General features: G+C 39.4%; 2 protein-coding genes across 2 annotated transcripts; one reads left to right on the top strand and one right to left on the bottom strand.

The window, feature by feature from the left end:
- Positions 1–424: 424 nt before the first annotated feature.
- On the bottom strand, positions 425–6,310 carry LOC133459784 (uncharacterized). Its single transcript, XM_061740069.1, has 5 exons — positions 5,996–6,310; positions 4,902–5,187; positions 4,692–4,816; positions 3,352–3,400; positions 425–3,264 (listed from the first exon to the last, which is right to left on the bottom strand). Exons 1-5 carry the CDS (start codon positions 6,079–6,081, stop codon positions 730–732), a joined length of 3,081 nt encoding a protein of 1,026 aa, XP_061596053.1. The 5' UTR covers positions 6,082–6,310; the 3' UTR covers positions 425–729.
- Positions 6,311–8,483: 2,173 nt separating this feature from the next.
- On the top strand, positions 8,484–10,942 carry LOC133460339 (ester hydrolase C11orf54 homolog). The gene is made up of 8 exons (XM_061740960.1): positions 8,484–8,629; positions 8,724–8,822; positions 9,095–9,168; positions 9,263–9,364; positions 9,609–9,785; positions 10,076–10,225; positions 10,320–10,436; positions 10,577–10,942. Exons 1-8 carry the CDS (start codon positions 8,563–8,565, stop codon positions 10,748–10,750), a joined length of 960 nt encoding a protein of 319 aa, XP_061596944.1. The 5' UTR covers positions 8,484–8,562; the 3' UTR covers positions 10,751–10,942.
- The last annotated feature ends 4,787 nt before the right edge of the window (positions 10,943–15,729 follow it).

Below are 15,729 nucleotides of genomic sequence, written 5' to 3'. Positions count from 1 at the left end.
GTTCAAAATGTGTGTATGTATATGTGTATATATCTATTTGTATATAGATACATAGATTCATACTAGTGTTAACGTTGTTCTGCTCTATACAATGGTTTGGACATGTCCTTTATACAGACATATATACTTTAATATGCTGCATGAAATTCTGTTTGGAAGTAATGAATGTTGTATAATTCAGCTAGTGGGATCTTTAGGTTTGTTCTTATTTTTTATTAAAGTCAGTATCCACATCTGTGCACATTTCAGCAAGACAATCCCAAATCGCTTTCATATTCTGCTGTGATAATCTAAATGAGGAAAATGTGAAGAGTTAAACATAGGGTTAAAACCATTTTGCAAATCATTACATTTTCTTTGGGATGTTGGAACAAAAGGCCAGAATTAGTTAGTTTATAATAACTTTTTTATTTAAATGTGGACTACGTAGCAGCAAATGTCCCCCTTCAGCACTAGACACAAAGTTTCAAACCACACTTTTGACATTATTTTTTACATTTTTTGGTCCAAAAATATTTTTTAAATATAAAAATACAAATGCAATTACGGCAAAATACTATGTAAATTCTTCTAAAAACCAATAGAGAGCAATAGTCATAAAAATATTTTGTTGTAAGGTACATATTTAAAAAAACATCACTTCAATACTTGTAACTCCAAGACTGCAAGGTAAAAATGAGTTTACAAATACAGTGAAAGCTCTGATCACATCTGATCATCAGCTTGTTACTAGTCTGAGAAGAGCTCCTCACTTGGATTATAAAGCGCCCTCTTGGCTTTTTTAACCTTGTTTTTCCTGACAGTGTGTGAAGAGGAGGTTTCAAGTTGAGTAACAGGCGTGTCTGGTACGGCAGAGATGAAACTGCAATCAGCTCCTTGCTTTTTCCTTTTTTCTTTTTTGGTTTCATAGACCGCTGTGTCGGTAGTCTCTGTGAGGGATTTCAGTGGAGCTAAATGTTCATCACCATTGTCCCCGCTTTCCTTCTTCTTCTTGACTCTCGCATCACCTAATCCCAACGTACTTGAAGACGGTAAAGTGTGTTCAAACAGAGTTTCTGCGGTCGCTTGGCCTTCAGATAAAATGCTATAAATTAAAGTTTCAGAGCTGCGACCATGTTTGCGCTTTTTCTTGGGTGAAAGTGAACTACAGGTATTCAGTGTGGAATCTTCTGATTTGGTGTCTTCAGGGGCAGCTTTCTGTTTTTTCTTCTCCTTCTTCCTTTTATTTCTCTTGTGTTTCTTTTTTTCCGCGATCCCCGGTTCAGGTAGAGCCCCTGGACTTGTTTTCTGTGGTTCCTCAAAACCTGTCTCTCTTTCCACACTGTCCCATACAGCTGACCTCTTCTTTTTCTGCAGCCCACTTTCCTCCAGACCTGCTGCCACGTCTGTTGATGTGGTTGTTAAATGACGGATGCTGACGTCAGGCGTTTCTGCACCATCGCCGTGACAAGCGTGTTTATCTCCATGTGTCTGACCGGCTTTTTCCTCTTCATCAGCAACAAGGAAGGAAGAGGTCTTCCTCTTATACTTTGTCTGTGCAGACGCCAAACAATCACTTTGTGAAGCAGTGGCTTCTGACACAGTCGTGTCGGACAATTCCTTCATTTTCTTTTTTTTCTTTTTCTTCTTCTTCTTCTTCTCAGTTGCCAGATCAGCATCTTGCTCCTCGAGGGCCTCAGTCTTTTTGGGTGTATTATCAACAGTTTCCTCTTCTCCTGGAGTATATGAGACTTGCACCCTCTCAGAGACGCTCTGTTTTTTAGCTAACAAGTCCGTACTTCCTGTCACAGTTATAACATCGCTAGAACAGTCCACATCTACACAAATATCTTCTCCAACTTCAGTATTGTCTTTAAAACTTGAGCGTTTCTTTTTCTTTTTGGGCTTTTTTCTTTTAACAGAGGTAAATTCTAATGTTTCCAGAGCAGTTTCAGGGTTTTCCAAACAATCCTCCAGATCCTCAACGTGCCCTGTTGTTGGCGGAGGTAGATCTGTAGTCTTATTCATTGATTTGCCATCATTATATTGAGGTTCATTGGCCATCCCAGTCTCTATATCCACATTGTCATTCATATTTTTTTCCTTCTTCTTCTTCTTCTTCTCATTTGCCAGATCAGCATCTTGCTCCTCGAGGGCCTCAGTCTTTTTGGGTGTATTATCAACAGTTTCCTCTTCTCCTGGAGTATATGAGACTTGCACCCTCTCAGAGATGCTCTGTTTTTCAGCTAACAAGTCCGTACTTCCTGTCACAGTTATAACATCGCTAGAACAGTCCACATCTACACAAACATCTTCTCCAACTTCAGTATTGTCCTTAAAACTTGAGCGTTTCTTTTTCTTTTTGTGCTTTTTTCTTTTAACAGAGGTAAATTCTAATGTTTCCAGAGCAGTTTCAGGGTTTTCCAAACAATCCTCCAGATCCTCAACGTGCCCTGTAGTTGGCGGAGGTAGATCTGTAGTCTTATTAATTGATTTGCCATCATTATATTGAGGTTCATTGGCCATCTCAGTCTCTATATCCACATTGTCATTCATATTTTTTTCCTTCTTCTTCTTCTTCTTCTTCTTGTTCTTCTTCTCCTCATTAAAGCTCACAGCAGCATCCACCTCCACGCTCTTTTCCTTCCGTTGTGACTCCAGCTCATCGGCAGTCTGGGACACATGGGGAGCTTCATCTCCCTCTGCGACTGCTGCTTTCACAGACGGGGCCGCCCGCTGCCCCTCTGCCTCTCCTGGACTTCTTTCTAAAATGCTTTCATAGTCTTTTTTGCCCTTTTTCTTCACCCTTGTTTGACTGCACAGAGCACCGTTATTAGCATCACCTCGGGGGAGATTTGGCCTCTCGGGTTCACACTCTGCGTCCCCCCTCTGGGAAACATCAGCATGAGGCTCAGCCACAGCTGCTTCTTTGACCTTTTCCATGTATTCATCCAGACTTGAGCCACAAAGTGTAGGATCACTGTCGCTACCCACCTCATCTGCTTTTTCTTTTTCATTAAAATTAATATTTTTCTTTCCTATTTTAAGAAATTTCTTTTTCCTTGGTGTTCCGGTTGGAGCCAGGACCTCTCCATCATCAGAGCTCTCACTATCTGAAGACAGTGTAATCCTCCGGACTTTCCATATCGTGCTCCGTTGTTTCTCTTTTGACGCCCATCCAGCAGTACTTGATGTACTTGTCTGCTGTCGTCCTTCATTCTTCCTTGGATTGCAGGAACGTCGCGATATCTTGGGTTTTAACGGCACGGCAAACTGTTTCCTTCCCTGTCAGAGGACACGGTACAAACTCTCAATCACTCTCACAAAGTGCTTCAGGATCTGTTTTATTCTTGGTGTAAACAGCCTGCTTACCACAATTTTGAAGTCTCCGTCCTCCAAACGGTCTTCTTTATCTTCTTCCCTACAAGAGCAGAAAGGCATTTTATTACCAACTATTCATAGGTACTGTTGCAGTGACCTTCATGCAGGTTAGTGCCGCCCTAAGTACTGAAATAAGGCACACACAGTTAAACGTACCTAATTATTCAGGTGATTTTCTTTACTTTCAATCATCTTTTACATTGTCGAACAAAAGGGATGTAAACAATTAAATAATATATATAGTTTTCTGTGATGATCTAAAAAAAAGGGAACAAATCACAATATGTCTCGTTAGATTTGACTGTTATAGTCAAGATTTTCACAAATAAAAATGTCATCTTTGCTGTGTCTCATACAGTCAGGTGTTTGGAAGGAAAATGTCTCATCTGGACTCATAACACCCAAGTCCTGACGCTTGACTGATAAAAATATGTGTATTCATGGGAATAAACTGGAAACCTTAAGCGCCACGTGAACCGACTGTCATCCAAAATAAATAAGTAAGTACCGGTAAGTAAATAAAAGAATGATCTCTAAAAATATGCTTTCTTAAAGTGTCATTTGTGAGGTTTTCAAACAAAAAAAAAAAGCCAAAAGAAGACCTGAACAACGGATGAGAGACTGCTCTGACATCCCTGTCTTTGGGATGACCACACAGAACTTGGGGTGAAAATAAACACTGCAAAACTACTTGAGGAAAGTTGGAAACATGAGTGGTATCGCAGCTTAAAGAAGCGTGATAGGAGAGTTTTGTGTCTTCAGGCAATCAGGAGAGAAGATGAAAATAAGGGAAACTCAAGAGACCTGGCCAGCTGTTATGTGGATGTTTGTGGTACTCACTTCATTACAGGAAAAATCTCTTCTGGTGTTAAAAATCCAGCTACCTGCCCATCCGTTATCTAAATGTAATGTAGCTGTCCCAAACACCCAGACATTCATCCACCACTATAAATGAAAGGTTTTCCATATAACGCTGATGAAAAATAATTCAAATTCTTTTCTTCTTTCCAGGCAATCCACCTATATTTATCCCTAATTTTGTACTTGGAAGTGCACGCATGCACGAACACACACACAAAAAAACAACATTGTTAATTGTTGATGTGTGACATAGTACTTTAATGTGACATTCAATTGTCACGTCCTGGATGGTGGTCCAGTTGTTTTGGTTGGTTTGGTTATATCTGGGATGGGAGACTGCAAGAGCAGGGTTGTTTCACAAATTAAAAAAAAAAAAAAAGTGCTTAAAAGTGATTATTAGGGATTAGTCCTGATAGATGCAGGCTAACTTCACATTGAACACCTTATTCTCTATGTATGTGTAAACTTACTCTGATATTGGGGTTATGCAATCCCTGTCCATGTCAACTGTTGGCAAAGACGACATCTGATTTTCTCCTCTCCTCTCTCTCTCCAACAGCTCAACACAATTAAAAAACCCTCTCATGGCGTAATTCTGCAAAGACATTTGCATTACTTGTTTATTTCACACAATAACAGAGAAAAAGAACAAAAACAAATTTAAGTTTGTGTGATCTCACATGCAGTCTTTTGTTCTGCAGGGGCGTCAGGGCCACGCTACCCTGGCCCTCGGTCTTGTTGAGAAAAGAGAATCTGTATGTGGGTGGTCTCTTCTTTTCCTTCTTCTTCTTCTGTTTGTATGAACTGTGTTCTGTATTAGAATTAGATGGCGATGTTTCATCTTCATAAAATGCTGTACCTCCAGAAGAACTGAACTCTGATTGAGAGTCTTGGGCCCTTTGTCTCTTTCTTCGCACAGCCGCTGGTACAGGTAACTGAGTGATGAAGATGCTGTCCCCTGAATCACTGTGGAGAAACACAAGATCCCATTTAGGACAACCTGGAGCAGCTGGCTGATCATATTTGAGGAGCAGAGGTGTCAAGTAAAGAAGTACAAATACTTTGTTACCTTACTTAAGTAGAAATGTTGGTTATCTATACTTCACTGGACTGGAGTAATTATTTTTCAGACGACTTTTTACTTTTACTCCTTACATTTTCACGCAATTATCCGTACTTTTTACTCCTTACATTTTAAAAACAGCCTTGTTACTCTATTTCATTTCGGCCTTTAAAAAAAACTATCCAGTTAAATTGCTCCATCCAGATAGAGTGAATTTGGTTGTGGTTGTTTCAGATGTTCTTGTCCAGTTTTGTTCTTACATCCGTCGCCCTCAGATTCCTGCAACTAAACTTGGATGTACATTCCAATAAAGGTTAGGATAAATGATAACATGCCTCTGAAGTTTGACTTTTTGCACCATTACAATACTTATAGGCAACTAGTCATCATATCTTCTGCTCTCTGAAACACATGTTAATGCTCAATAGTACACTATATGGTTCTTTAATATATTTGCATTATACTAAGATGCATTCATTTTCAATGGCTTTTGTCCTTAATGGCTTTTTTCCCCCTTACATTACTTTTACTTTTATACTTTAAGTAGTTTTGAAACCAGTACTTTTATACTTTTACTTGAGTAAAAAACTTGAGTTGATACTTCAACTTCTACAGGAGTATTTTTAAACTCTAGTATCTATACTTCTACCTGAGTAATGAATGTGAATACTTCTGACACCTCTGTTGAGGAGCCACACACCCATTCCTCACCTATGTGCTTCATCTGGACCTTCAGATACCCCATCCTTTCCGCTTTGACCTTCGGAGGACTTTAGACAGTGTGATATTTGCTCCATATAATCAGGGGGTACGTCTCTAGTACACTGTGTAATGAATCCGGCGGCACAACCTCAGTGATTACATCCTGTGAAGCAAGACAAGCTTGTTTTGACGTCGTGTTGGAACAAAGGTGGAAAACGCATTTGAACAGAAACAGTAAGAGATGACTGATTCCTCAAAAGACAAGCAATGTTAGTAAAATCCCACAATCGTATTGCCTGTGTCAGAAAACAGTAAACTCCGTACACGTGGTACTGAACAAAACAGGAAGAGTTTAACCAAACTTCACCACGTGACATACAGCGATCTGACCAATCATCGTCTGCACAGAGAGTATACAATACATCAAGATGAATACCTCCCCAACTTCCGGTCTGACGGCTGAAGGCGCTGAGAAAGCCCCGCCGAAGGTTTGCAAGACAAGCTCAACTACGCCCTGCTTTAATTTTTGATAAATGCTTTAGTATAGCTGAATAGTGCATACATTTTATGATAAAACCCATAGTAATTTAAGGTTTTCGGCCATTGGGTACTTTTCTATCTACTCTAACCTTAAAAGCATACCTGCCAACACTCCCGATTTAAGCGGGAGTCTCCCGATTTTCAACCATTTCTCCCGCCCTGCTCCCGATTTGTAATTTCTCCCGCTTATCTCCCGATTTTAAAGTGAAATGAGTCAATGGTGTTTCACGTGTCGGGGTTCCTGCATGGATGTATTATATTAACGGGTTCCTGACAAACCTGGCAACCCAACCCAAAAGCACTGCCTACGTCCAAGCTCCGCCCCATCGAGCGCTGAGCCGTACGTCAACGTCGCCGCCATATTGGATGTGGCAAGACTGCGCTGTAAACTAATACAAGTAAATGGACTTATTTTCATAAAGCGCCTTTCTACAAAGAAATTTACGTTTTACATCTCATTTATTCATTCACATACGCACTAATATACTTGGGAAACAGTTAGGCACCAAATATAATATGTTTAATTTTCTCAGATGGCAAAAATAAGAACTTTATTGATTCCACAGTAATTCATGTTATATCAGCTATAGAGAACAAGGTAGTGCCGAAAAACAATATATATCCCCCCTCACAAAAATAAGAAAAATAGAGAAACATATTCTCTCATCAGTAAATGTATTAAAATGAATTCAATTCAATTAATTTCAATTCAATTAATTTTCAAGTTACAAAATCAAGTTACAAAATAACATATTTGAACCATTTTTCAGATTTCTTTCAGTTATTTTATTGTTTGGAAAATTGTTAAAATATGTTATTTTGTTATTTGAAAATTTGTTTTGTTTGAGAAAATGCTTTGAAAAAAAGCTGAGGGAAGAGTTGGTGGAGTATAAAGTCATAGCAAGCAAGAATCTCCCACAGGAAGAGAGAGTTGAAGGTTCTGGGTTCTTCTAGGGAAAGAGGAGAGCTTTACAAATCTGGCATCACTGATGAAGGCAATACTCTGCATCCCTCACAGCAATGAAGCTCAGAGAGCTCATTCAGCATGGTGACAAAGATCCTCACAGAAAACACATTGAGTATGGATAATTCTACTCTTTGCGCACTCCTTTCTTGCAAGATAAACCATACCAGCCCTGGCCACAAGTATGTACCCTCAAAGAAAGTGATTGAAGCTGCAAAGTCTGCCACCTACAATTACAACAGGTTCTTGGGTGACAAAGGGAACCTGGACAATTATACAAATATTGTATTTTATTGTCATTAATACTAAACTTATTTGGCTCCAAGAAGGCTGTAGAATCATTTTGGGAGGTACATTTTAGCACATTTCATTGTAGCTATGGATTTAAAGCGCATTAAAAGTCGCCTTGTTTATATCAGGGCGGGGATGTTGTGAGTGGAGCATTCCAACCGCTACCCCAGAAAATCTCCCTCTTTTTCACAGCCCAATGTTGGCAGGTATGCTTAAAAGACAAACGTCCCTGTTTCCTGTTCAAAAACTAATAAAAAAAAAACCTTATCTGAAGAAACGTATTGGTAGGGGAACCATCTTGTCTATGTGTAGTCTTTGGAGCTCCAAAATTTGAAGTAAACTTTCCTGCACATCCAAAAAACATTCGCAACTTCAGCAAGAGGCATGATGACCTGCAAAACTCAACTATACACTCCGGATCTAGAGGAACTGCGTGGAGGTAAAGGACTTAATCTCTGACATAAATGCAAAATGGCACTAGTATGTTTTTAAACTGGAAATACACTAAAATATGGAAGCATATGAGGGACTATGTTCAAATTAAAATACATTTGCGGAAATGCTTTTTAATTTGAATATAGTTCCTCATATGCTTCCATAACTGTAAGCCATTACGTTTGATCTCCTGTTCGCCGGTGCGGCGAGGAAACTTCCTGTGAGGGGAACTATCTTGTCAACAATGACTCTTTGTCTGGACTTGAACCGCAGAAGTGCAGGCATTAGGTTTTTTCCTGCACAACCAAAACGCTGTCAAAGCACATTCAGCACTTCAGCAAGAATCATGGCAGATACCAGCAAAACTGAGAAAGTGCAGCTCCACACCCCGGCTTTAGAGGAGCTACGTGGAGGTAAAGGGCTTCGCCTATGACATAAAGACAACCTGGCAAAAGTATGTTCGTGCGATTATAGGTTCACGTGATGATTCGTGCTTGTTGATTGCAGTATTGCAGACAGGACTGGGAAGCAACTTTGCAGAAGTTCAAGTGAGTGTCGTGGAATGTCCAGATCTTACCCAGGATCCTTTCCGGTTTCCTGTCAAGGGTAAGAGCTTATCCAATACAAATTATTGCTTTGTACTTTTATATTTTTGTGGAATTATGTATGTACATTTCCATAGTTTCCTAATAACTTTCTTTTGCATTCATGTATATCTTTTTCCAAAATTGCATATTAATCTTCTTTTCCAGATAAAAAAAATAACTGAAGTGCAAAATGTAAGATATATGATGCTGTTTTGCATCTATAGTACCATGATGTGGTACTATGTGCTGTTTTGCATTCCTGACAAATCCTCTATTATTGCTGTGCTTAAGGGCTTTGTGGAAATCCTCGCATTACTGATGTTGGAGGTGTACCGTATCTCATCCCTTTGGTTCAAAAGCATAAGGTAGTTGTTTGTTTTTAATATAACACCATCGCAGGATAATATTGCATTCTGTCCAATAGTGACAGCACTTATTCTGTTTTCTACCTTCTTTCAGGAATACAACATGAACACAATATCAAAGGAGCTGGAGCTGCCAGGAGCTTTCATCCTGGGTGCAGCAGCTGCCCCCTCCAGAATTGTTGGAATGAATGCAGAGGTGAGTCAACATCACAAAGACTACTCTTGCTAGGCAGCAATATTTACATATGTTACACAATGACTTGTGTTTACAGACAATGGTGGCCTAAATAAGAGAATTAATGCAAGTAAATAAGGCTAAAATGTGATTTTCATTTAGCTTTTTCTTGAGAATCAGTTCAGAAAACTGAAATAATGACCATCATAAACCTGAAAAGCTTTAGAAAAATAATAATAATTGAATGAAATATTGTGGTCCACAGCTGATGCCTCTGGTTCTCACTGAAGTACAGGGAAGGCCTGCGGTGAACAGCAGCTACTTTTCCTCCATCAACCCAGCCGATGGGCAGTGTCTGCAAGAAAAATACAGCGACAAATTCTCTGACTGCAACTTTGGACTTCTGGGCAATCTGTATGCTTGTGAAGGGAAACCTGGAAAAGTAATGAGCCTCCTAATCCGATTTTATCTCCAGCTCGTAGATTTGATAATGTGGCGTGCCGTGCACTGGCTTCTTTTTAAATATACTTAGTCATTCCCAATTTGGTTTGTGGAGCATAATGATCACATCTGGTTAGACATGAGCTTACAAACAATTACCTTGACCTCTTTCACTAAAGTGGTTTTGTATGAACTTCAGCCCCATCACGTGGGTTCTCCGGTCATTTGTAAAGAATAAACATTAACAAAGACTCAGTGCATGAACAAGCTGGGTTATGCACATTTCTCCAGGTTATAGAAGTTCGGGCCAAGAAGAGAACCGGCAGCCACAGTCTGGTGACGGCCCTGAGGACGACTCTTGAAACTCACTACCCTGATAAAAGCCTTGCACTTGGAGGAACCTTCATCATCCAGAAAGGGAAGGCTAAAATCCACATCATGGTACTATTATTGAATTAGAGCGAAGATACATTCCTAATAGTTACTGATGGTTACATATAATGATTTTTATGTTCTTATTTTGTAAAATTAAAAGCCAAGAGAGTTCTCGCCCTGCCCCCTCAACTCCAACGATGATGTCAACAACTGGCTCAAGCACTTTGAAGTCAGCGCTCCGCTCATCTGCCAGTCAGTGCTGGTATCCAGAGACCCTGTAAGTAAAGCAAGCACATCCCATCCTACATACATTCATTAAAAAGATCTGTTTTAGGTTTTTCTCATCTGTTTTCAGTAATTTTGCACAACAGACTTGAACTCTTCTAATGTGTATTTGGATGGTGTTGCTGTGTCCAGGGCTTGGACCTGCGTGTGGAGCACACCCACTGCTTCAGCCACCATGGTGAAGGTGGTCACTACTACATTGACACCACCCCTGACAGTGTGGAGTACCTGGGATACTTCATGCCCGCAGAGTTTGTCTATCGTGTCGACAGGCCCAAAGAGACACACAAAGTCGGCCGAGACTGAAAAGAATGATTAGTCATATCTGTTACCTATATGAACTCAAACTCACGATAAACATAGTTTAAATCATTTCAGATCAGGACTTGTGTTTCACATATTTCAAAATTACAACTCCAAATAAAGTTTTCTTCTGAAAAAAGGTATCACCTAAAATATGTATGACTCTTGCATTAAAGTCACATTTGAATAATATTGTCTCATTGCAAAAAATAGATATACAAGTCTGTTTTTGTTTTTCTGCTGTTGCCCAAGTTTTAATCGTGATACAGAAAGCGAGCATCAAACAACGTTGGAGGAAAGTCAAATATAAATAGGTTAGCAACAATAGTGATGACATTTTTTGGATCTACAATCCTGGAGTGAGCAACACGCCTATATGACAATAATCCTGGGTTGGCATTAATGAAGTGCACATTTTTTTTAATGTGTTCGTTCGGAGAGAGAGATCAGATGTTAAGTCTCTCTCCTGCTTCAGTGGATGCTGACAAAGTGAAACAGTTTTTTTCAATAGAGCTGGGATCCTCACTGAAAGCTTCATCCATGAGCAAATATAATCAGCTATGATGTCTTTCCTAAGGACTTTTTGCATCCACCCCAATCTATATGTCTATCTTGAACTTAATGGTTCAGATTCAGATGACTTTATTAATCCCTTTGGGAGATTCCCTCAGGGAAATTGACATCTGGATCTCACACACAGCACTGTCATATACGAATCAAACACCCCAAAAACCAAACACCCATATAAAGATAAAAATAAATAATGTGCTAATAATAATTTACCAGCTTCTTTGTTTTTGCTCATAGTTATTGTGATGACTATTGCTACTCAAAAAGTCCCTAAGGGATTGCTATACTGGGACATAACAGTTTGGACGCGTGAACTAAATACACATGACTTCTGTCGCATTTAACAGTGTTTATTCCAATATAAAATAAAATCAATCTCACCTGCACCCGTGAGCTCACCTAAATTCCCTCTTGCACCCATACACCACCTAGCGTTCAACAAATGACAACAACAAATAAACAACAATCAATAATGAAACATATATAATGCCTACAACAGTTATGTCAGTTCCACAGTGAGTGCCGCCGGCTCTGAACTGGAGTTTGTGACCTGCTGCAAATATCTTGGCCTCTGGTTGGACTCGTCCCTCTCCTTCACAAACCCATATCAAGCACCTACAGTCAAATGTCAAAGCTCGCATGAGCTTCTTATTCCGCAACAAGGCCTCTTTCACCCGTTCAGCAAAACATACACTTATCAAATTGTCCATCCTGCCCATATTTGATTAAGGTGACACCATCTACACTGGAAGGCATCTCAATCCACCCTCAAGAAACTGGATACTCTTCCGCCATCCGCTCTGCGACTGGCGCTTTCTTCACCACTCACCACTGCGACTTATAAAACCTGGTAGACTGGACATCCCTCCGTACCAGACGGCTCCGTCACTGGCTCCTGCTCATCTACAAAACCATACTTGGCGTAAGACCTCTCTACCTCTCTTCCCTTTGACACCTGTCACACTCTGCCCTCAATCTGAGGTCCAGTCATTTCATTAAACTCTCCATCCTCAAAGCCGGTACAGTCTTTGGTCGCAGCGCCTTCCGGTTTGCTGCAGCTAATGACTGGAACACACTACAAAACACTCTCAAACTCTCTGCCCTCACGTCACACTCTGTCTTCAAACAAAATTTGCAACAAATTACAGTTGACTCTTGCACCTATTGATCAGGCCGACTTGCCACATGCCATTGTCTTAATGTTTTTCAATGTTATTGTATTTTTATTTATTGTACATATTTATTGTTCTGATTTTATGCAATTTTACATAACGTTTTTTATTTCTAGCACTCCCCTTCCTGTCTCCCCTCAAAGTGCTTATGCCCTTTGTTCAGGATGCATTTGTAAATAAGAATTTGTTCTTAAATTGTTTCCCTGGGAAAATAAAGGTTAAATAAAATAAATAAAAGTTAATGTTGCATCAAGAGAAATTAACAGAACATTTGAACAATGAACATTTTAATTGAGGCTTACATACCTGCCAACATTGGGCTGTGAAAAATAGGGAGATTTTCTGGGGTAGCGGTTGGAATGCTCCACTCACAACATCCCCACCCTGATATAAACAAGGCGACTTTTAATGAGCTTTAAATCCATAGCTACAATGAAATGTGCTAAAATGTACCTCCCAAAATGATTCTACAGCCTTCTTGGAGCCAAATAAGTTTAGTATTAATAACAATTAAATACAATATTTGTAGAATTTTCCAGGTTCCCTTTGTCACCCAAGGACCTGTTGTAATTGTAGGTGTCAGACTTTGCAGCTTCAATCACTTTCTTGGAGGGTACATACTTGTGGCCAGGGCTGGTATGGTTTATCCTGCAAGAAAGGAGTGCGCAAAGAGTAGAATTATCCATAGCCTACTCATTGTGTTTCCTGTGAGGATCTTTGTCACCATGCTGAATGAGCTCTCTGAGCTTGCATTGCTGTGAGGGATGCAGAGCATTGCCTTCATCAGTGATGCCAGATTTGTAAAGCTCTCCTCTTTCCCTAGAAGAACCCAGAACCTTCAACTCTCTCTTCCTGTGGGAGATCCTTGTTGCTAGGACTTGATACTCCACGAACTCTTCCCTCAGCTTTTTTTCAAACAAAACAAATTTTCAAATTTTCAAATAACAAAATAACATTTTAACCATTTTCCAAACAATACAATAACTGAAAAAATCTGAAAAATGGTTCAAATATGTTATTTTGTAACTTGAAAATTTTAAAATATGTTTATGTAATGCTTTGCTGATGAGAGAATATGTTTCTCTATTTTTCTTGTTTTTGTGAGGGGGGATATATATTGTTTTTCGGCACTACCTTGTTCTCTATAGCTGATATAACATGAATTACTGTGGGATCAATAAAGTTCTTATTTTTGCCATCTGAGAAAATTAAATATATAATATTTGGTGCCTAACTGTTTCCCAAGTATATTAGTGCGTGTGTGAATGAATAAATGAAACGTAAATTTCTTTGTAGAAAGGCGCTTTATGAAAATAAGTCCATTCACTTGTATTAGTTTACAGCGCAGTCTTGCCACATCCAATATGGCGGCGACGTTGACGTATCGCAGCAGCTCCATGGGGCGGAGCTTGGACGTAGGCAGTGCTTTTGGGTTGGGTTGCCAGGTTTGTCAGGAACCCGTCAATATAATACATCCATGCAGGAACCCCGACACGTGAAACACCATTGACTCATTTCACTTTAAAATCGGGAGATAAGCGGGAGAAATTACAAATCGGGAGCAGGGCGGGAGAAATGGTTGAAAATCGGGAGACTCCCGCTTAAATCGGGAGTGTTGGCAGGTATGGGCTTAAGCTTCACTACCTATTCAATGAATTTGAGAACTAGAAAACTGTCTTTGATTTGGGTCCCAGCTTGTGATGAAAGAGGGATGGAGGGCCCCGAAGCCGGACCAGTTGAGAACCACTGATGTAAAATACACCTCAGTCTTAAATGCACCACACAACTCTATATTTCAGTGTTACCACATGACTACAGTCCCTTACTCTCATTGAGTAACTGTATTCATCAAATCAATGAGTGGATGTGGCAGAATTTTCTCCAGCTAAATGCAGAAAAGACAGAGGTGATCATTTTTGGCCCTAAAAATGAAAGGGAAAAGATCAGCGCTCACCTTGGCTCCATGTCATTGACAGCTACAAATCAAGCCAGAAATCTTAGTGTAATTATTGAATCCGACCGGAACTTCAACAGCCATCTAAAGTTTATCACTAAATATGCCTATTACCACCTGAAAAACATTGTTAGAATTAAGAGGTTTCTGTCTAAACAAGACATGGAAAAACGTATTCATGCATTCATTTTCAGTAGGCCAATGACAATTTTACAGGCCTTAACAAGAAATCAATCAGGCAGCTGCGAATATCATACAAAATTAAAAAATTAAAAAAATGAGGAAGTGAAGCTTTTGGCATATCCCTTTCTTTATTGTTGACAATTTCATTTAACTTGAGTTCATCTGGATCCAGTTAGCTGATCCAGAACGCTGCCGCCAGAGTCCTTACAAACACCAGGAAACTGGACCACATTACAACGGTCATTAAAATCACATCACTGGCTTCCAGTGAGTCAAAGGATATAGTCAGTACTCGAGTTGTAAAAAAGAATCAGTGGGGATGGTGGATTTTATCATATGGGGACAGATAATTTGTGTTGATTACAAATAATATAATATATTACAAATAATAGCACTGACCAAAACACCTGCAGAAATACTGTAGGAATGACATAGCAGCAGTTAAATGCAGCCTTCTGTAAGCTTTAAATATCCACTGGGCTTACATCAAATACATCAAAACACAACAATAAAAACTCTTTTCTGAACTTATCAATATGACTCTGTCCTTCACAGGATAAGTAAAATGGATCACTGCAAAAACTAAAAATAAGCATATTTGTCCTATTTCTAGTTAAAATGTCTCATTTTAGTAAACAAATCTTATTACACTTAAAACAAGACTCATCACTGGAAAAAAAGAACAATTTTTACCTGTTTCAAGTAGATTTTCACTTGAAATAAGTAGAAAAATCTGCCAGTGGAACAAGATTTTTTTGCTTGTAATAAGAAGATAAATCTTGTCCCACTGGCAGATTTTCCTACTTATTTCAAGTGAAAATTTACTTGAAACAGGTGAAAATGGTCAAATAAGTTATTTTTCTGGTGTTATTTTTCTGGTGATGACTCTAAATGTTGAAATAGCAGTAAAACCACATTCATTGATGAAATGACATAAGGGATGGGAAGGTGGGATGGCAGTTTTACAGGGGGGATGATTTGGACCGTTTTTATTTCAGGGGGGGATGCCATCCCCTTCATTCCCCCTCAACTCCAGTACTGGATATAGTTTAAAATCTTACTGCTCTACAAAGCACTGAATGGTCTTGCCTTGCCTTGCCTTA

Source organism: Cololabis saira, chromosome 14, assembly GCF_033807715.1.
Source record: "Cololabis saira isolate AMF1-May2022 chromosome 14, fColSai1.1, whole genome shotgun sequence".
Classification (NCBI taxonomy): domain Eukaryota; kingdom Metazoa; phylum Chordata; class Actinopteri; order Beloniformes; family Belonidae; genus Cololabis; species Cololabis saira.
The sequence above is the reverse complement of the archived record's forward strand: the minus strand, read 5'-3'. Positions and strand labels throughout refer to the sequence as shown.

Bases quoted from the DNA above. Each gene is read 5' to 3' on its own strand.
- LOC133460339 (XM_061740960.1), top strand. From the start codon at position 8,563: ATGGCAGATACCAGCAAAACTGAGAAAGTGCAGCTCCACACCCCGGCT. The intron at 9,365-9,608 runs GTGAGTCAACAT...TGTGGTCCACAG, and splicing joins TTGTTGGAATGAATGCAGAG to CTGATGCCTCTGGTTCTCAC. The intron at 10,437-10,576 runs GTAAGTAAAGCA...TGCTGTGTCCAG, and splicing joins TGCTGGTATCCAGAGACCCT to GGCTTGGACCTGCGTGTGGA.
- LOC133459784 (XM_061740069.1), bottom strand. From the start codon at position 6,081: ATGGAGCAAATATCACACTGTCTAAAGTCCTCCGAAGGTCAAAGCGGA. The intron at 4,817-4,901 runs GTGAGATCACAC...ATGTCTTTGCAG, and splicing joins TGCAGAACAAAAGACTGCAT to AATTACGCCATGAGAGGGTT. The intron at 3,265-3,351 runs GTAAGCAGGCTG...GTCCTCTGACAG, and splicing joins ACGGAGACTTCAAAATTGTG to GGAAGGAAACAGTTTGCCGT.